The sequence below is a fragment of the Physcomitrium patens genome, chromosome 16 (assembly GCF_059467195.1).
Source record: "Physcomitrium patens ecotype Gransden chromosome 16, ASM5946719v1, whole genome shotgun sequence".
Classification (NCBI taxonomy): domain Eukaryota; kingdom Viridiplantae; phylum Streptophyta; class Bryopsida; order Funariales; family Funariaceae; genus Physcomitrium; species Physcomitrium patens.
In genome coordinates, this window is record NC_143425.1 from 1395211 (window position 1) to 1415385 (window position 20175).

General features: G+C 38.4%; 2 protein-coding genes across 13 annotated transcripts; one reads left to right on the forward strand and one right to left on the reverse strand.

Moving 5' to 3' along the window:
• Window positions 1-1142: 1142 nt before the first annotated feature.
• LOC112293312 (exocyst complex component SEC8) lies at window positions 1143-13070 on the forward strand. 5 transcript variants are annotated; one of them, XR_012219189.2, is made up of 29 exons: window positions 1175-1430; window positions 2266-2398; window positions 3191-3403; window positions 3527-3700; window positions 3922-4026; window positions 4391-4426; window positions 4617-4726; window positions 4882-5055; window positions 5395-5581; window positions 5706-5812; window positions 5951-6219; window positions 6453-6619; window positions 6857-6972; window positions 7386-7433; window positions 7744-7808; window positions 7927-8075; window positions 8316-8365; window positions 8558-8658; window positions 8825-8937; window positions 9122-9229; window positions 9359-9568; window positions 9964-10049; window positions 10350-10551; window positions 10808-10890; window positions 11114-11215; window positions 11591-11665; window positions 11806-11901; window positions 12311-12360; window positions 12687-13070. XR_012219189.2 is itself a non-coding variant. In XM_073539498.2 (29 exons), exons 2-29 carry the CDS (start codon window positions 2363-2365, stop codon window positions 12781-12783), a joined length of 3324 nt encoding a protein of 1107 aa, XP_073395599.1. In that variant the 5' UTR covers window positions 1175-1430; window positions 2266-2362; the 3' UTR covers window positions 12784-13070. The 5 variants fall into 5 exon arrangements, 4 of the variants coding, with proteins under 4 accessions (XP_073395601.1, XP_073395599.1, XP_073395600.1 ...); XM_073539498.2 differs by having other exon boundaries at window positions 10813-10890; XM_073539499.2 differs by having other exon boundaries at window positions 1381-1596; window positions 10813-10890.
• A 784-nt stretch (window positions 13071-13854) lies between these two features.
• On the reverse strand, window positions 13855-18675 carry LOC112293313 (protein-tyrosine sulfotransferase). 8 transcript variants are annotated; one of them, XM_090256656.1, is made up of 11 exons: window positions 18346-18533; window positions 17661-17877; window positions 17294-17365; window positions 16688-16973; window positions 16087-16230; window positions 15703-15807; window positions 15414-15558; window positions 15024-15154; window positions 14698-14832; window positions 14241-14289; window positions 13855-14032 (listed from the first exon to the last, which is right to left on the reverse strand). In XM_090256656.1, exons 1-11 carry the CDS (start codon window positions 18398-18400, stop codon window positions 14001-14003), a joined length of 1371 nt encoding a protein of 456 aa, XP_090112782.1. In that variant the 5' UTR covers window positions 18401-18533; the 3' UTR covers window positions 13855-14000. The 8 variants fall into 8 exon arrangements, with proteins under 8 accessions (XP_090112782.1, XP_090112783.1, XP_090112781.1 ...); XM_090256655.1 differs by lacking the exons at window positions 13855-14032; window positions 18346-18533 and adding exons at window positions 18086-18216; window positions 18540-18675 and having other exon boundaries at window positions 14034-14289; XM_090256654.1 differs by lacking the exons at window positions 13855-14032; window positions 18346-18533 and adding exons at window positions 18086-18227; window positions 18540-18665 and having other exon boundaries at window positions 14034-14289.
• Between the last annotated feature and the right edge of the window lie 1500 nt (window positions 18676-20175).

The window sequence follows — 20175 nt, forward strand, 5'->3', positions numbered from 1 at the left end:
GAGTTATCATTCAAATGTTATAGTATGCTCTTTGAAATACGTTTTTTTTAATTTTTATTGATTCTACCAGAAAACAGTATCTGAGTTATAAAAAAAAGAATGAAGAAACTGAATTACTGTAAGTCGATTTAAAAATAAATATGTTATTTGTCAAATATGATTTTACAATTATTAAATGTTATTTTATTATTTCTGAATTTAATATAATTTTAGAATATTATTTTCATCTTAATTATTGTGATATATGGATATATATATTGAAATAATATGGTGATGTTTGTACATATAAAATATTTACATTTGTTTTTATTATTATAATTAACTTTGTGTTATTATTTTCCTCAACATGTTTGATTATTTGTGTATGACTAAAAAGTTGATTTAATAATACATATGTGCTATTTCATGTTCATATTTTTTATAATGTAATGTACACATTCAAATGCCATGTTGATGTACGTTTGCATTGGAATTTTAGATTTTAAGTTTGGAAATATTTGAGTTTTAGAATTCAGTTATCATCAAGTTACTGTTGTATTTTTGAAAGATCAGCGATGTGGGCTGTGATGAATGCAGTGTTTTAGCTGGCTTGCTTGCTTGCATGGAAGCCTGAAATGTGGGCTGAGGCTGGTTGAGAGAGCCCTGACAGACACACACAGCGCAATTGGCGACGGGGGTGCAAAGTGCACCGCGGGATTCCATCCACACACCAGGAAGGCAGGAAGGAAGAACATTCATTCATCCATTTGATCATACATTCATCCATTTGATCATCCATTCATCAGTTTGATCATACATTCATCCATTAAATCATATATTCATCCATTTAATCGCTCATTCATCCATTAAATCATTCATTCATTCATCCATTCAATCGTTCATTCATCCATTCAATCGTTCATTCATCCATTCAATCATATATTTATCCATTTAATCATCCATTCATTTATTAAGAAGTTTCTGTTTGTTCGCGGAAAACAGAGAACAGTAGCACCTCGAAGAAACGAGGAAGCTGGAGGGAAAGGAGGGGGGTTGGCAGGAAGGCTATGTGCGGGAATTTTAGGGTGAGAATAGGGAAAGAGAAGGAGGAGGAGGTGGACAGAAAGAGCAGAGAGCAGAGCAAGGGGGGTTATATGATATGTGATGTGCTGGTGGTATCTTTGATAGTCACACTCACTCACTGGGTGATCCATGCCACTCTGGCTTATCATGGCTGACTTCCTCTAACTCTCTCTCTCACCTGCTCTCGCCTTCTTCCTCTTCTTCAACCCCCCCCCCCCCCCCCCCCCCCCCCACCTTACTTCCTTTCCTCGTCCTCCCACTTGGCTATTGTGCTGTGAGGAAGTGCCGTGATCTCATCCCTCTCTTTAATCTCCTCCTTTCTAGTTGCCCTGCCCTCTGCCCCCCCTCCCCCGTACCCACTCTTTGCGGTAAGTTCTCTGCTTCATCTTCCTCTTCTGAGCCCCTTCCCTTTCTGATGCCCTCCTGCCTGCATTTTCTCTCCCCTCACTGCTTGCGCCACCCCTTCCGTCAAATATCTCTTTGCTCGACACGGATAACCCTCCCCTACTCACTCACGCGCTCACGCACATCTAGGTCGTCGTCTTTCCCGCCTTTCCTTCTGGCGTTCATTCTTCTTGCACATTAATCTGGATCAAATTCCATATACTTCATTGTGAATCTGTTTTTGTTTGGTCTTCTTTACTTCTACCTTATATCATACAAATATCCAGGGTCTCTTTCCCGATTCACATGCTTGAACTTAAACCCGTCTCGATCAGTTATACTGTGTTTCTCTAAAGCACAAGTAATCACACCGTGGGGGTTTAGGGTTCTCCAATTCTTTCATCTCCAGTCACAATCATTCGCTAGATTGAGTAGGTGTGTGGGAATATCCACATTGTACACCAGTTTTGTTTCTCGTCAAGTCTGTAGTTGACCAAGGAACGTATTTGAAGCGATTTTGTCGAGATTTAGCTGTGTCGCGACTGATGGAGTTTCTGAAAGTACTTGAGCAAGCATGCGAATCATTTGATTCTTCACGAATTTCGACGCTTTCTTAAGTTTCTTCCTAAGAAAAATTTTCAGTCGTCATCTTGACCGTAATACTTGTAGTTCGTTATAACAACAAACTGTCGTATTGTAACAGATTTTTTACAAGTTTTTATTATTCTAAACACCTGACTTTTTCTAATTTTTCGTCCATGTTTTTAATATTTTCGAAATCTGTTCATGAAATGCTGCTTATATCTTTATTTTGAACAGCTTGGGGTTCGTATCCGATGCCTTGTTTATTGATTATCCCCACAAGATTCGGCTGCAAGTGAGATCGTGCGCATGAGTTGCAAGACGAGGCGGCACAATGACTACAGGTCCCTCTGGATTAGTTGATTGGAATGTAAGCACCACGAATCACTCCCTCGTTCAGATTCGTTACTGGTGTAAGAATCTTTGCAGAAACTGTCATGGACCTGGTTGTGTTGCAGATCTGTTCTTTTATGATAATGAACTTCGTATTGCTCATTTTGCTTTTCCGATTATTTTCCCTTACATGATCCTGCCCACCGTACTTATTCTTTGACCTAATTCACCTAGTTTAATCGAAGAGGTAGTTAAGACACGTCGAGTACATGCTATATATAATTGGAGTTATTTGGGTATGCAAGAGTTCATCAAGTTGAAGTGCACAGCTCACAGAAAACGATGTTCATTTCATGAGTTTGTACATGAATTTAATAGGCCTGTTCCAATTTTTCTATTATTATTATTGTCTTTGTATAGTGCCTTATCGTTTGAATTGGATAGAGATAGATTAAACTGCAACTGTGTAGCTGCAGTTTAAACGAGGTTCTTAAGTGGCTTGGAAACTGAGGTAGCTAAGTTCTACATTGTTGGAAGTCATTCATGTTTTGGGTAAAATACTGTTCACCAGTAGCATGCCGCTTGACAATCTGTGAATTGATTTGCAAAAATGAATAAGATTTTACACTGTTTACAGCGTTTGCAATCTGTGGTCCATATGCTAAGATATAATTCTAAGCTGATACATTTGACCTTTGGTCTTCAACCTGGACATTTGGCTTACTGATAGTGTGAAGTGTTGCAATTTAGATCTTTTGTGCAGGTTTGTAGTGATGAGTGTCAGGTGATCAATGAATATTCGTATGTTTTGTTTTGTTTTGTTTTGTAGGTAGTCAAGAAAGAGCTTCAAAATATTGATGACGTGTGGAAGCAGCCTCGGTTCGACTCCTTACCACATGTAGTTGGAGTTCTCACCTCTCGTAATCCAGAGGTTGCTTTGGAGAAATTACGTGAGCAAAGAGATGCAATTGAGGAACTCGTGGATGATGTTGTTCGCATTTACCACAATGGCTTCAACAAAGCGATTCATAACTACTCGCAGGTTCGCATAACGATGTTCGTTTAGATATTTATCAGTTCTCGAGTTTGAGCCAAGTCTTCGTCAGTGTCTCTGAGGTCTTTATTTCTAAACATCGAACTGTTGATGCTCTGGTGCACTTGGTAGATATTGCGGCTTTTTAGTGAATCTGCTGGAAGCATAAATGGATTGAAAGACGATTTAGGAGAGGCTCGCCGATTACTAGGTGCTCGGCATAAGCAGTTACATCAGCAATGGTGTCGCTCCGTGACTTTGCGCCACGTTATCACCCTGCTTGATCAAATTGACAAAGTTGCACAGGTTTCTATCCTGCGCTCTTGATCTACATGCTTACTTCCTTATTTGCGAAGCCTTGTCATTAAATGGTAGCGCAACATTTGTCGAATTATTTCAACGATTTTAAGTTCGATCGAAAGGAAGCAGAACATATAGCATATATTGCTCCTGATGATTTCGAAGTCGAAGCAGATATTTTTTCTGCAGTTTTCGCTGGATTTGATTCTGAAGAGTTTTGTTGACAGGTTCCAGCAAGGATAGAGAAGTTGATTTCTGAGAAGCGTTACTATTCCGCTGTGCAACTCCACCTTCATTCTATTAGTATGCTAGACCGCGAAGGCATCCAGTCAGTAAGTTCTATGATTGTGAACCTTTCCTTCGTTAATTTCTGTGGATGAATTCATGATTGTTTATTGCGGAAAGATTCATCCATCTGAATATCTCAGCAACTTACATCCTCTGTGGATAGTATCATAAAGAATTGAACAAATCAGTAAGCGTTTAAGATCATCATCACTTTAAACATGGTCGGAAATTTCCAGTGGTATTAGCTGCATAAAGACCATATTGTGTGCTTCGTATTAACTATGGTGTCCGCTCTGATTTTGACCTGAACGTAGTGTCTTCAGAACTATTTTATCTGAGAAAACGTTAGCTGACTCTTTACAAGGCATTTTTGTTCTGTTTAAATCGCTAACCTTATCTTCCGTCCAGATTTGGGAAACAGATGACCCCATAAGAAAGGGCAAGGTACCTCATTGGATATGCACACAGTAAAACTATTCCTCAACAATATATCAAAATTTGTTATACGAAGATAATTATGTACATTGATTATGTTATAAACCAGTGAACTCAAGGGACCTAATAATTGAAGGTCTGGTTGTATTTAATCGAAAATGCGCTTTTAAAAATACTGCCCGTGAGTTGACAATTGCAGGTAGGAGCGCTTCAAGATGTGCGGAGTGAGTTGTCTAAGCTTCGTGGTGTGCTTTTCCATAAAGTTGTAGAGGATTTGCATCTCCATCTCTACAACAAGGGTGAATATAGGTAGTTACATGGACTTTTGGGCCATTGATATCGTACCATTTTACTTTTTCTAATAATGTTTTCCTCCCGTATCTTTGTCTATTATCGACGTTTTTTCCCCGCTTTCGACATTCTAAGTTGGCGGTAGTAATGAGCTCCTGGTGTTTGTTGAGCAGTGTAAATTTGGCAGCTGCACACGATCAGGACGATGATATCTCCAACATTGCTCCTGCTGTTGTCCCAACAAGTGGAAACGTGACCATGTCAAGGCGCACGCGAACTATGCGGCAGATGTGGAAATCTGGTCTAGATCGTGTTTTGGAAGCTAGACGAGCTGGTTCTGTTGATGGGTAAGGTTTTCAATGGTGTCGAGTTTACACCTAATTGTGAATGTCTGTCCTATTACTATTCGTGTAGAACTTATGTCTCTGGTGTATTGTGGCCTTCCAGCGCCTATTTCATTCGAGTTGAGGAACGAGTGTACCTATGCATTGAGGAAATGGTTGATTACATGGTTAATTCTTCTCTTTCACATAGAGTAAGGTTTTGAAATGTGCTGCAGGTTTTTGACATATGATGAGCTGGTTGCAGTTCATGGAGTGGTTTTTATCGTGCATCACAAAGACAAGAATACTTTGCGACTGGATTTTGATTTATGTGTAAACTTGTGTTGTGCTCTTTTACTGTAGATCATCAGTTGATGGTGATAACATGGAGAAAATGGAGAAAATGAATGGAGAAAATGAACAGTCTGAAGCAACTAATGGTAACCGAGGGGCGAGTAATGGCAACGATGATGGTATTTCAAAGGACGACGGAAAACTGTCTCGGGTTGCGCCAGTGTGGTTAGCTGAATCAACCCCAAACGAATTTACAGTGCGTTAAATTCTTTTCCCGGGTATTGTTTGGAGTTGTACACTGCTTCGATTTGGGTTTGGTCCATTTTGCTGCCTCTCTATATCAGCTTTAGTCGGGATTGATCTCCGATATTACCCTGCAGGAATATCTGTTGAAGAGTGATGCTCCTCAAGGCGTGAAATATCTACAGACTATGGTGGAATGCCTTGCATTACTTGGCAAGATTACTGCTGCTGGAAGCATTATTAGGTTAGTTTATTCCCTTGGATACTTGTGATTTACAGTGGAGGGAGATTCTAAGTGATTCAGATATTCGCTCTTGTAGCCCGTTTGTGATTTCAAGTTCTTGAAATAAGTATTACTTATTTCAAATTCTTGGACGTGCAGTCAAAGGTTGAGACCAACTGTACATGACATGATAACTGCGGAAATTAAAGCGCGGGCTGCTGCAATAGAAGCTGCTAGACCACGAGTGGACGAAGTCTCTAAACTTTTAAAAGGAGGAAGTATCGGGGTGTATCTCTCACAGAACGGGAAGAATGGAAGTATTTTGATTACCGGACAACAAGAACCAACTGTTGAACTTATGGGAAAGGCTCAAACTGCAGCTCGAGATCTTCTTCTGTCTATTTTAGACCTCGTAACTCACATTCTTGGTAATTCCATCTTTTCTACCTGGAAGATTGACTGACCATCGGTAACGTTCGAATGCTTGCGTCAGGTGGTTGTGTTGATGCCTGAATAGCTCTGACAACGCTTGTAATGCTTTTAGCTTGAGCTGTTCACGACTTTCACAATGGACAGGTGCAAGGGACTGGTTCATCTTATAGGCCTTATCTCATGGTTGTTCAGCTGTAAGCGTGACACTTATGTCTTCATTTGTGTGCAGAAAACCATGTTCTGGTCGGGGAGTTAATGGAGGCTAAAGCTAATGTGGGCGATCATGGTGGTGCTTATGCTTCCCCGGGTAATGGTAACTTTGCATGGCTCAATGATGCAGACATCAGTGGAGCAACTGGAGGCTATAGCCTAGGGTTTGCACTGACTGTTATCCAGGTATTCCCATCGGAACACATTTGTATAACATTCCATCGGGCTGTAGATAAACTAAACATGGTGGTCCATGCATAAGTACGCTTTTGTTGTTTCCAGCAGGTGGGCTGTCGTGCCCTTGCAGTTCTCTACCTTAGATTTCAAGCTGTCGACAACGGTAGCACTTTGTGTAAGCTATTTTTATATCCTTCTGGTATGGCTTCATCACGCAACTTAAGTGTACTGTGTTATTGTTTTCAGAGTGAATGTCAGCAGCTTATATGCGACATCTTACGGGCAACACCTGATGCTGCTTCTGCCGATGCAGCGGTACAAACAGCTAGATTGGCCAGCAAAGCTGATCCTCATGTGGCAAAGTATGTCCTAGCTGTGTGCGCTTGGATTAAAATTTTGTTCATAACATAATCGTGCATAAAATAAGGGTAAAGCTATTTTAGGAACTGAAGAGTAAAAGATATTATCACATGTTGGGTTGAAGTAGGAAGGTATCATTAAACGACTAGTTAAACGTTTCCAATCTTTTCACTATTTAAAGTGTCATGTTCATGACTGGGCTTTGTATTACACTTATTAAGTTAGTTTTTGGGTGTACAGTGGATCACGATTGTCCTTTTATCACAATCAGAATCATGCCATATTAGATCGTGTAATTGTTTTGTTTTTTAATTTATAGTTAATTATATTTTACTTTAATTCGTTTTGTCATTATATTACTCTTCGCATACTTCATATTAAAATATTCATATTCCAACTCTTTGTGTCTGTACAGGAAACGGCATGCGGTGCACAAAAAGGATGACGCCAGTTTAGCCCCAAAGTTTGTTTTTCATTCACCAGCCTTAAAATAAATTATTGAATGTTTGTAATTATGGAATGACTCTATACATCTATTTTTTTCAAGTTTTGTTGGTCAAATTTCAGTAGATATGGTCTTGCTCACATAATTTACATACACTTTGATGGTCTTTATCCAATGGAATTTTTACTTACTAAAAACACCTCTGAGCCTGGAGGGTTCTTGCACTTTAATGTTATTCACATTCCGTGTAACAGTGAACTCAAAACTGTGGCAGATGGGTTTTGCATCTTCTTCTACACATCTAACTGTTGCATGATGTTTTGCGCAGAGGGGCATCTGAAGAGGGATTGTCGTTTGCTTTTCGTTTCACTGACACAGTACTCAGTTTACCTGGTATGTTGTGCAAGATTTTCATCCGAATGCCTCTAGATTGAAACCTAATGTTTGGTCACTGTTTTCTTTAACCTCTGCATTACACTATTTCTCAACAATGTCACCTTGGGTTATGCAGAAGCGAACGACCGTTTAAGTGGTGAGGGTTTGCGCAGTACGCGTAATAGAAGAACCTCGAACGCCTCTCAAGAAGGTTATGGAACAAGTGCTGTTCTTCCAGAACGTGGCATATATCTTACGTCTGCCGTTTACCGTCCTATTCTTCAGGCACACTTGCAACCACCATGCTTATTCTTTTTTTGTGATTATGTTTGGTTAAGTGTTGAAATTTCAAGATTCATAATGCGTGAGAATATCGTGGTAGAGAGCGTAAACATCTTGAATCTTAATTTATTGATTCATTCTGAACGCCTTTGTTAAAAGATATTTCTTGCCAAATAGATGCACTCTGGTTGTTGCGATAATCACTAATGTAAACATTTGCTAACCATTTTACTGTATATGCAGTTTACTGATAAAGTCGTGTCTCTGCTCCCTAAGAAGTATGCCAACCTTGGGTAAGTTGTGGTGTCGAACTTGTTGTATCCATGTCCGGACCTTTACATTGTGATATTCGTTTTCCTCTTTACTCATGACTGGTTACTCTTCTGATTATTCCACTAGATAGTTTTAGATAAGATAGTGGACAAATTTAGAAGCTGGTTATATGGACTGTTTGTGTATGTCTAATTGTTTGTTTTCTGTAACAGAAATGAAGGTCTACAGAGTTTCATTGAAAACTTCGTGAAAGATCAGTTTCTCCCTATTGTGTACGTGGATTATCGTACACGTGTGGCTGACGCTCTTGCAAGTAAGTTTTGTGGCTTTTGGGACGTGCTGTAGGGCAGGTGTTTTAAAACGTCGTAATGAATCCATGAGACATCAACTTCTTCGAGTCGAAATTGCTATGTTCCTCTTACTCTTTCAAGTGATTTCTTAGTTGACAACACGAATGCTGTCTCATTCATATGTTACAGGCCCATCTGCATTTCGACTGAAGGCTCACCCGGGGGCTGTGTATGAGCCAGCTCTGGAGCGAGGCAGGCCTGTTTTACATGGGCCTTTGGCAGCAAATCAATTGATAACGGAAGTGGGTGTCTTTTTAACCACTTCAATTTATTTCGTGCTGACCAGAAAGATTCTGTTTCAACCATTGTTCATTCTAACCTCTGTGTTGGTACAGTCTAAGAGCCACTTAGGGTTTTGGCTATCCGTACCTATACGTTTGTATTAAACAGAATCATCTCGAATACAATTGTCTCATGTGTTACTAGGTTCTTGGATGGGCTCAAGCAATGCCCATGTACGCCGGGGAGATTTTGGAGCTTGTTCAAACACTTCTTGAACGCACATTAGAGCGTTGTCGGGCTGCTTACACTGAGGTGGTTTTTTGTCTAACAGACGTTTGTGTTGCTGATTGTGAAGCTCGTCCGCATATGATATTTTTTACATGTACATATGAGATGGAGTGGCAGAAACCTCGTAAATGAATCAGATGCTTGATAATGCAGGCAGTTCTGGGTAGTCTGAGCTCAAGCGTAATTGGGAGACCGGATATCGCCAATTTGATGAAGCAAGAACCGGCTAATACCTTGCTGGATGCGGCCTATCTCTTGCAGCTTGGTCAGAGAGTAAATGTTGATGGACCATATGACATGGAAGGATTAGAAGTAGAGATGGAGCTAAACAATCTCCTTCTCAGCTTACGACCTATTAAGCAGGTGGGTGAATTTACGATTTTGATGAATTAGTGCTTCACCTTCTTCACGGACTAATATTTTCAGAGCTTTATAACATTTTCGTGCTTAAAGTTACTGCTAACTGCATTTTAGCTTAATAATATGATTACCATTTGTGTCTCCAAATTCGTTTGTTGTAGTTGTATTATTAGTACAAAGGACATTGTTGAAAGGCATCTCAGTATATGTTGTAATATTCTGACAATGTTAGTAGTGACATTCCCAGGATATTTTATCTAATTGAAGTAAAAAAATCTGGTTATAATCTCAAGCCTTGTAGGAGTGTATTGCTCCAATATTTCTCCTTAGGTGAAGTTTTTGACAAAGCGTGGCTAAGAATGGCATGGTTGACACATTAAGTTGAATGCTTTGAACAGGAGCAATTGATAACTGATAATCATAAACTTGTTCTGTTAGCTGCTCTAAGTGATTCACTGGACTTCTTGTCTGAGTCAGCGCAACAGTGAGTACCCTACCCTTCTAAAATCCTTGGCATTTTTGAATATTGTTGCAATTGCCATGCGCGTCTTAAATTAAGCTGTAATTGTGGACTTGATGGTTTTCTTGCAATGTCGGTAGTAAGATACACTCTGCCTTCCTGACGGTTTTCACCGTGTAAAAATGACATTGAGTTGATCATTACCACATGAGCTGACTTGCTCTATTCGAATTGTAATTTACTTGGTAAGTTGTTGCTGTGACAAAGTGTAACTGGATGTCTCCTTAATACAACAGTGCCTGATGAAGATCCTACATGTGACAGATTAGGTCAGCGACAACCTACTACGCCAGCATCCCCAATGAAGAGGAAAAGCTCAGTACATCGAGTCCATCATCATCGTCGTACCAGCAGCGTACTCACTGCAGGCCTAGGCATCTTAGCTGAGAAATACAGTGCTTTATCTGCTGAGTGTCTGCGAACTCTCAGAGTTGAGATGCAATTAGAGGCGATATATCATCTCCAGGTGAGGTCTATCAGTTACAATGCAGTTACGTTTTAATCAAGAATTTTGGGCTTTTGCAATGTGAATATCCAAGCTCTGCGTCGTATGCCTGGGGCTGTTCCATAGAAGTTTCCTTTTTGGGTCATTTGTAGATACTAGTGTACCATGACATGTATGAGTGTTTCATAATCTATGTGAGTCAGTCCTTGTTCAGGAATTCAGAACGACTTATCTTGTTCAGTCTCCCCTCGTAAAGACTGTTCTGTCGTGGTTTAAGTGCAGAGCATGGCGGGAAGAGTATATGTGACTGACCAAGATGCTGAAGAACCAGAAGATTTCATTGTTGGTCTCACAACCCAGGTATACATTCTGTCCTCTCTTCTTTCAAGTCGTGCGTAGGATGGCTATTGGGGGGTTTGTTTGAAACTGCAACTTTGAGCTACAAGCACTGGACTACTTTTGAAATTACGGAGCATCTGCATATAGGGAGCAGTAAGTTCATGCTTGAGTCAATGAGACTACTGATGAGCTAGAAATCTCTACTTGATATCTAATCATTTGTTTCGATTACCTCTTTTCGCAGATTGCTAGAAGGGATGAGGAAATGGCTGCCTATGTGCCACCATTAAAACGTAGTTACATTTTTGGTGGTATCTGCAGTGTGTCAGCTACAGCCTTCATTAAGGTACAGATTTACTAGGGATATTTTTCGTATGTTTTTGCTGCCTATCTTTTGAACAATTTCGACACTATGTCTTTTGAACAATATCTTTTGAACAATGTCAGTAAATGTACTTTGATACTCTGTATCTTGCAAGCCGTCTTTTGTTGCCATCAATTTATAATTTCTCTGCAATCTTGCTTTCAGTGAAAGAAAATTAGTCTTTTGCCTTGTATTCTCTCCTTTGCGTTGATTTCTACTACGGTTTGCTAGCCACCACTCTGATTATTTTAGCGTCCAGGATATCTCCTTCACGTATTCATTTGTACATAGTTAAATCCGCATTAGATGACAAGTATTGCTGTTTATATTGTGTCGTCCTTTCAATTGCTTATCCAGAGCTTGCATGAGATGAAATCCGTGAATATGCTGGGAGTACGCCAAATCTGCCGCAACTGCATCGCACTTCAGCAGGTAGTGAATTTTTTTCACTTAACTGTTTCGTCGTTATGGTACCTCTTCTTTGGGCTCAGGCCTGAGAATAATCTTTTGTGATTGTAGCGATTTAATGATACGGCCTTTAAGTTCATTCTTTTGACGATTTGTTTCTATAGGCATTGGCTTCACTGGCGGCAAGCAGTGGTCAATTTCTCGAAGAGCGACTTGATCGTGTGCGGACCTACTTCGAGTGCTTAAATCTTCCCTTTGAGGTACTTTGCGAAACAATCCTGATCTCTTTACGAGGTGTTCAATTATGTTCGTGGTGTTAGGACAAGGGGTATTAATTTGGCGCATGAAGCTTACAGCCTCAGACTTCAGTTATTGCATGACTATATAAACTTAGAATTTTTGTGATTCTCTCGCATCATGCATCTACTTGAGCGAATTGCCAATTATTGCCAACCGCCATCAGAGTGGTGGCTAGCAAACCGTAGTAGAAAGTTATAAAATGGACTTGCGATTGTATATAAATTTTTTGGTGAGAAAGGCGAACGTTCGTAAACTCCATTAACTACAGTTCATTAAGGGGCTTCAAAGCAATCGAAAGTATTGATGTTGACTCGGCAGCATCCTGCTTGAGACTACACATTAAAACACAACGGGATGGCTGTTTTGCAGGCACTCCATGCATTTGTTTTAGAGCATGACGCCCTTTTCTCTTTCTCTGAGTAAGATTCTTGGTTGTCTATCTTCCTCTCCTTTTCTTTGATAAAGTAGTAACCATGCTTGAAAGACTCCAAGTGATGTTCTTGTCATCTATGTGGTACTTTTTAGTTGAGTATGCATCTGTTTACTCATTTGTGTGCACCTATTCCAATTCAAAAATCTGCACTAATCGAAATATACAGGAAGTTACTAGAAACTAGCATCGGGAGTCTTCCCATGTTTACAATTTCAATGAATTTTTTAGTGTGGTAATCGATTTGTCCACGTAGTTTAAGCGCAAATAAATTTATATGAGCCAATTCTGAACATTTGTAATGTTTATTTGCAGATATTCAGCTCTTTTGAAGGTTAATGTTCCTGGGAGGGATGTACCCCCTGATGCTGTGCAACGAATCGGGAGAATTTTAGCTCCTGGGAAGTACTAGTTTAATGAAAATCAGGTTGAGGTCCCTCAGTGTTCTGAATCATGTTAGTCCTCACACGGTCGTTTAAGTGTTTAATTGTCAGTGTTAAAATTCAGTTGATTGTTTTAAACGGAATGTTAAGCTATACACGTGAACAACGACTGAGCATCAATGGAGCGGAGACCCTGTTCTGTCTCTTCCTCTTTGAACAATGTCTCGAAGCTTCTGTTGCTGACTTGTTCTTTGCGTTTCCTCTTATTTAAGTACAGCCACATTGGAGTGAAAATAAGCCACTAATTTCGAGGTTCCATGCTTGTCAATGATGCTCATTATACTTGTCCACTTAAGCAGTCGCGATCTACACTTCGCAACAGAACAAGGGGCTTATTATCAAAAGGCTTCCTTTTAAGAATTGAACAGGCTAATTGATAAGTCAAGGAAATTGCAATATGTTGGGAGGGTCAGTAAGGATTTTGACAGGTTTTAGACTTGAACACATAGACTGAATGAAGAAACTGAGGCTTTTATAAGAATAGTAATTATTTATGAAGATTTTATCCCTTGTTCACTGATAAAAAAAGTTATTGATAAATAATCTATAGTTGGACTTAGCAAAGTAACAAATCTTTTTTGTAGTTAGCAAAAAGACTGTCTGTTGCGTATGATATGGGTTCAAAAAGGGTGCTAAATTCTCCTATGGTGGGATTCCTCACAAGAATTCTAACGAGATGGATCTAAAAATTCGATCTAGAAATCTTATTTAAATTTAATGAAATTATGTGTTAACTGTATCTGTAATATTATTTTCACATCATCAAGAATTCCGTTCAACGAAAAGTCCCACATTTATAATTTCAACCAACAGGCAATTTCGTGGTTGTTTTTAACTATTACCAGACTTGAACATAATGATTACTACATCACCATACTTGAAACTATATTATTGTAAATGTGCGTGTAAGTTCTTATTTTTTGATATCTTTAAAACTATTATACTTCACTCTGAAATATTTCTTACATAAGATGTTTATTATGTAAAACAACTTAGGTCTAGGTTCGCAAAAACGAATTAGTCATAACCTTTTTGTAATACCCAGAGGTTTTGTGTACCAATCTGCGGATAGTTTGTAAATTGTGCTTCTACGTGCTCCTAAAAGCTTCCCTTCTTAAACGATCACTTAGAAACTTGCACTCAGGGACATTAGCGGCTCCGCCATCATGCACCATGCCAGACTAAATCAGGGATTCAATAATGTAAATAACATGCACTCTGCAGAATAGTTTCACTTCATATTAGTATACCAAATTTTCGGCACTCTCTTAATAAGACATGATCTCAATCAAGAAATCAATTACCTACAGCTTTTCATGAACTTGCAACAATAATAGCCGTCGCAACCAGAAAGGCAACCAGTCATTCCCTACTCTTTTACGAACTCTTAGTGCAACTAAAAGTCCTAAGATTAGTAAAATCATACTGATGCTAAGGATGAGAAACATTGACAGAACCGTTTGGTCTTGCTTAACCTGCAGCCAACCGTAAACCCCACACCCCTTAGACCCATTAGATACTAATTTGGTACCAAAAGTGGGAATGTACCCTATTTTCAACAATAAATTAAAATTCCTACAGAGTGAAATTAGAGATTGTACACACAAAAAGCCTATGGTTCCAATCGTAAGATGCTTGCTTTACTTAAAGGAATAAACATCTCTTTTTCATTTCTTCAAAAAAAGAATAAAGGAAAAAGTAAGTAGAGTATGTATAATAATCAAATGACAGCTACAAACACAGCTCCTCCCACCACGACATTTACAATAAGTCTCAAACCGAAGCAAAGTTCGACTTAAAATTGTCATGTAAGGGCAAAAACTCATTAAACTCTTTTGAACAAAAGTCTAATTGCACAGTGAGACATTTTTCGAATGTAATACCTGAGGGTCCGTTGATGTTGTGAAATGTCTCTGCTGCTTGGCAAAAAGTTTCTTGGCATGTTCATGTAGCTCCATATCTAAGTTATTTAAGGAAACGATCTCCTCCAGAACAGCAGATGGAATACGCTTTCTCTCCTGTGCAATAGATAATAAAAACAGCAATCAATAACAACGTGCAAATCTCGAAACAGTTGATGAATTTTGCCTAACCAATGTGTAACTTAACTGCACATTCGCTATAAATTGTTGCATCTGTCAACAAAACTACATCTATGGGGCTGTTTAGACTACGTTGATAAAATTCCACAACTGGAGGCACCACGAACCTCTTGGGAAAATCTGACTGGGCTTATGAGCTGCAATGTAGCAGCTCGACGAATGGCATGGGAGGAGCGCAGGCTGGCAAGGCAAGATTTATACGCTGCGAATAGAAGTAATCGTGGATCCTTCTCCTGCACTGTCGTTGTCAGTCAGTACTGGAGATCTCTAGCAAAGAACTCCGCGTCCCGAAGAACCGGCTGAATAAAGAGTCTGTTGATGGTGGTGCTATGAGAAGGCCAACAGAGCACCCACATGTATTCTACCATTGTACGATTTGTCTACTTTTTAAGGTAGATCCTGTAAATTGAGCACACAGCTATGTTGTCGAAGTAGTAAATCTTGGAAAGAAAAGGACCATATCCACAACAAAAACGAGCTCGAGATCCCCATCAGACCTGGAACAGATGCATTTTGACCCAAAATCTCTTGCATAGCTTTCGATTGGACTTGGGCTTGATCAGCCACAAGGGAGAAAAAGATGGTGGCCGACTCCTGGTGCTTCTCTGTTAAGCCTACAAAGAGCATATAATCTAAGCGTCTCTGCATCAGCAATACACGGAAGTATATCAGAACAAAACGTATCAGGTACACCAATTCATAGATTCCAAATCAATACCAAGAAATAATGATTATATTCACAAGGAAATGCTCAAGATACCGAGTTAGCAAAGTCCAGAAACCCACCTTTGCAACGTCAAGCACTTGATGGCCAAGCTTAGGATACAGGCTACTACATTTTCGAACCATCACAGCATCTTCATTACACGAATTATTTGTCAAACCTGCAACCTGTACCGTGAAACAAGATTATTCAGAAATATCCAGAGACAGGCTGATCTCTCGACCACACCCCACACCCCACACCCACGACCACGCATCCCACGCATTCCCGATTGGCACTGTCAAAACAGGAACCTAAAATTAAATTCAGAACAGCTCAGCCGTTGCAAAATAACTATACCAGTTCTGTAGAAGGCAGCGAATTGACAAAGGTCAAAGAGCGGATTAGCGCAGGTGACGACGATCGCTCTACAAACCTATGTGAAGAGTTACAGGGCATAGTGAGACCTGAAATGTAGCACCATTATGGACAAGCTCATGAGCTACTGGATGATGTATGAATTCAGTTAATGGCATGGTGATCGTAGGCGCATCGTACGTTGTATTGGTGGATTGTGGCCAATTGACCTTCCCTTCTAACCTAGCATCACGCTGCAACCCACAACACATAATCAGCTGTTTCATATCTCCAATACATATAATTGGTAATAAATAGGCCACAATTGAAAAGAAGCCAGTTCTCCACACCCTGCAAATACAATGCCAGTGATATATTCTTTCAAAGGCCTAATTCAACAGGACTGGACAAAGTAAGCAAAGGAGAACATGCCCAACTTCATGCGTGCAGGAAGACCGATCATAAATCAAATCTTGTTCTCAACACACCTCACCTCAAATTAAACAAGATTGCAATCAATTATAGTTCTCAGACAATGTGGAAACAAACTGACACCCAACACTCCAAATATTTGCCAAAATGATTTAAAATTAATGTCTCAATCCTGTTTATAGCTGGCTAGAACTGTCGACATCTTGCTTAAAAGTTCAAATAAACCACTCCTCATTACAAACGCTCACAGATTATGGATAAGTCTGCCTGTTGCTTTACCCGTGTGAAAATATCATGTTGCATGAAGGGGACCAAGTACTTCCAAGGCCAGATAGTAAGTGTGCTAACAAGCTGCGATGGAGATTTAGCAAGGGGGAGAGGACTACGGGATGAATTAATCGATTTTAGACGCAAAAATCGAGCAGCAACTTCCACTGAAAACTCATAGGTGCTCAACACACGATTCACTGGGTTGCGCAAATTCGTTACAACAGATGCTCTGCTTGGTATCTTGCTCAAAATGCTCATGTCATCGTGTGAAGACAAAAGCTTGCAGCTGGGCTGTCTGCACCCTCAAGCCCTAACCCTAAATGTTAGTCAGCTGAAATCGTACGATCACCAATACTTGAAGATCACAATATTCTTGTCGACAATTTTGAGGAGAGTTAGATAGCCAGAATGAAAATATCACTGCTGGAAGGGCTAACACATAATTGAAACAAATGCCATGATAGTTTAATTACTAATAACTATTTTAACTCTAGATAGAAACGCGAAAATAAAGTGAGATCCTTCGCTTCCCAATAGTGAATTTATGTCATCTTTTGGACATTCAAACTACGCAAAAGCCAGCAAAAATTCAAAATTCGCAGAGTCTGCAACAACCTCAAGTCCAGGCGGAGTTTGTCGTATGAACGAGGACACCGATCATTCGGAGAATATAGGTTCTTCAGGAAACTACTCGAGACAAGATCAACAACCACAATTAGAACATGACACATTCCGCACAAAACATAACTTATCCAGCCCACACAAAGCGCAACAGTCTACGTGCACAGCCTAGAGCTGTACCTGCACGTGAAGCGCCTGAGTCGTACTTCAACAACACGGGCTAATGACACAACTTTGAAACATTCTAACTCCAATATTTTAGAGTGATTTTTCTTTATCTTTAGCATAGAATAAACTTAATAATTCAAGACACGCTGCACTCAGAAGATGGCTCAATTTGAAACTTGAAGTAAATCCATACCACTGGTGATAAGTCCGGCCGCCGGTTCGAGGAATATGCAAAAAGAACAGAAGTTCCAGAATTTTCCTGCTCCCGGGCTGCACCAATTTCAGCTCTTTGTTCAAGGCCAGTTTCTCCTTATTTGACCATTCCTGCACTGCTGCCTCACATGAACGATGATTGTAGAGCGGTGCTGCAGAAGCAGTTACGAGTTCTATCCATGGACATGTTAAGAAACCTGCAAACAAAGCCAAGCCAGCAAATTCAGAAGACACGACAAGAGAATTCTGTAGTACACTTAAACCTATGTTTAACATGGTGATCAACAGAGACAAGAGAGAATGCAAATCATACAAGACCTAGACAGTGGAGACAAAACAACGTGTGCAGATTTTCGTAGCCAAGAAACAATTGCGCGGATAGTAAAGGAAGAAGAAGATACATACAGGTGATTAGTAAAGGCAAAGAAAAACCGAAGCAGGGAGTGAAAGGTGGCATAGCTGAAGCCCGATAAGATGAGGTGGTGCTGCTGATACTTTGAAGACAAAGTTTCTGTCTGAATTTTAGGAAGCGGATGCTGAAAGATGCCTGAATTATAATTAGGGTTACATGGCAGAAACGGCAGGGAGCAGGGAATCACTTGGAGGATGCCACAGAAAAAGCGTATGCAAGAATAGTTATGACGAGGATATACACAGGCACTTGCCTCTCGTAAACTTCAAGAAGGGATAGTGAAATCGGAAGTTTGCCAGAAGCAACATCGCAAGAGCTCACCACTGGGAAGCACGAAGGCACAAGAGTAGAGAGAGCAAAAAGACTATTGAATGCGACGACCCGTGAGACATGGTTAGAATACAGAAGATGGGCCAATGTGCAGATTGAATAGATGGGACGCAATACCTGTAAAAGATTACTCCATTATCAACACAAGGGAAGGAGAGAGAGAGAAAGCAAGAGGGAGAGGGACAGAGACGGAGAGACAGACAGAGACTCCTCTGGCTGCCGACGAGGTGAACCCGTCCTCATTCCCGTCTTAGGATCACAACCAGACTTTAACTCTGAAATGTCCACTGTTGCTTTAACAGGACTATTATTTTTCATCTACCCGTTTTAACTTCATCCCTGTGATAATGGAGAATTTTTGGGATGTTTAGCATCCAAAAGTTCGTCGATGACTGTGTTTTTCCAAAATACAGGGGCATTTCTAAATAAACAAATTGACCAGCATTTCCAAACTATTAACCCATAGGATTTCGTACACATTTGATTTGGATTTTAAATTCTAAATATTCAAAACTCATATCATGTATCCATGATTTGTACTAATAAATTAAGAGATTACACATTACAAAGTAAAAATGTTTTTTCTCTTAAAACTGAATAGCAAGAAATATGATTGTATTGTTAAACCACACAGGTGAAAACTGTACTCTTCAATTTTAATATTAATAAATTTAATTGATGTTGTCATTACTTGTATTCTTGTATAAGTGCAGATGTTCTCAATTATTGTGGAGTAAACCTTCATTCTAAGAAGAAGCTAATTTCCTTCACAGATTTTATGTGTATTTTCTGTTCACTTTTTAATTACTGTACCCACCAATCTCAGATCCTAGTAATATTATAAAATATCTATTTTAAAGTCATATATATAATCTAAGGATTAATAATTAATAAATATATCAAAAATATTTTAAGATTGAATAAAACTAATTATATTATTAAAAAATATTTTTTTAAAATCTAAAATATCTTAGTCTAATTTAGAATATTAATTATATTTAATTATTTTAAATTTATGAAGATTTTTCAAATAGAAATTTATTATAATTCTTAATAGTTTGTATGTTTTTATATCATATATTGTGCAAATTTAAGTAAAATTTTTCAAAATGAATTATAAAGTAATAAATTGATATGATCAATCATTTTCAAAAATAAAATTATAATAAAAAATTACTTTATTTTTATAAAATTTATATATCTTAATAAATCTTATATACATCTTTTTTAATTTTTTTTTCAAATATGCTTAGCTTTCTAATCTTTTTATCTCTCTTATCCCCTAATTTATATTGGATTAATAAAATAATAAAAAATATATGAAAATTTATTTATATATTAATTCTATTTTTATTATTTATAAATTATTATTGATATGGTCAAAGTAACTAAATTCTATTGTATGTATTAATTTTAATTTATTTTTCTAAAATTATCATTAATAGATTTAAAATTAGGTATTATATAGAATAATATTATAAATTAAAATATTTATTCTTTTATCTTTTATTAATACTTTATATCAATATATTTTATTTTAATATGATACATTCAAATATATTAATAAAATAAATTAAAATAAACACACTTATATGAATATATATAATTATAATATATATATTTTGATTATATTTTAAATTAAATTAATTATTATTATTTTTTATCTATATATGTTTAAAATAAGAATTCAATGAATGTAAATAAATAAGACATTTCTCAAAGGATGATGATAAAGAAGAAATAAGTATGTATA

Excerpts from the sequence above, each read along its gene's own strand:
- LOC112293312 (XM_073539498.2), top strand. The coding sequence starts at position 2,363 with ATGACTACAGGTCCCTCTGGATTAGTTGATTGGAAT. Across the intron at positions 6,973-7,385 it reads GCTGATCCTCATGTGGCAAA|GAAACGGCATGCGGTGCACA; the intron begins GTATGTCCTAGC and ends GTGTCTGTACAG. Across the intron at positions 9,230-9,358 it reads GTCGGGCTGCTTACACTGAG|GCAGTTCTGGGTAGTCTGAG; the intron begins GTGGTTTTTTGT and ends TTGATAATGCAG.
- LOC112293313 (XM_090256651.1), bottom strand. The coding sequence starts at position 18,400 with ATGTTGCTTCTGGCAAACTTCCGATTTCACTATCCCTTCTTGAAGTTT. Across the intron at positions 14,833-15,023 it reads CAGTCAGATTTTCCCAAGAG|GAGAGAAAGCGTATTCCATC; the intron begins GTTCGTGGTGCC and ends TCTATTGCACAG. Across the intron at positions 14,290-14,697 it reads CAACATCAACGGACCCTCAG|GTTAAGCAAGACCAAACGGT; the intron begins GTATTACATTCG and ends GGTTGGCTGCAG.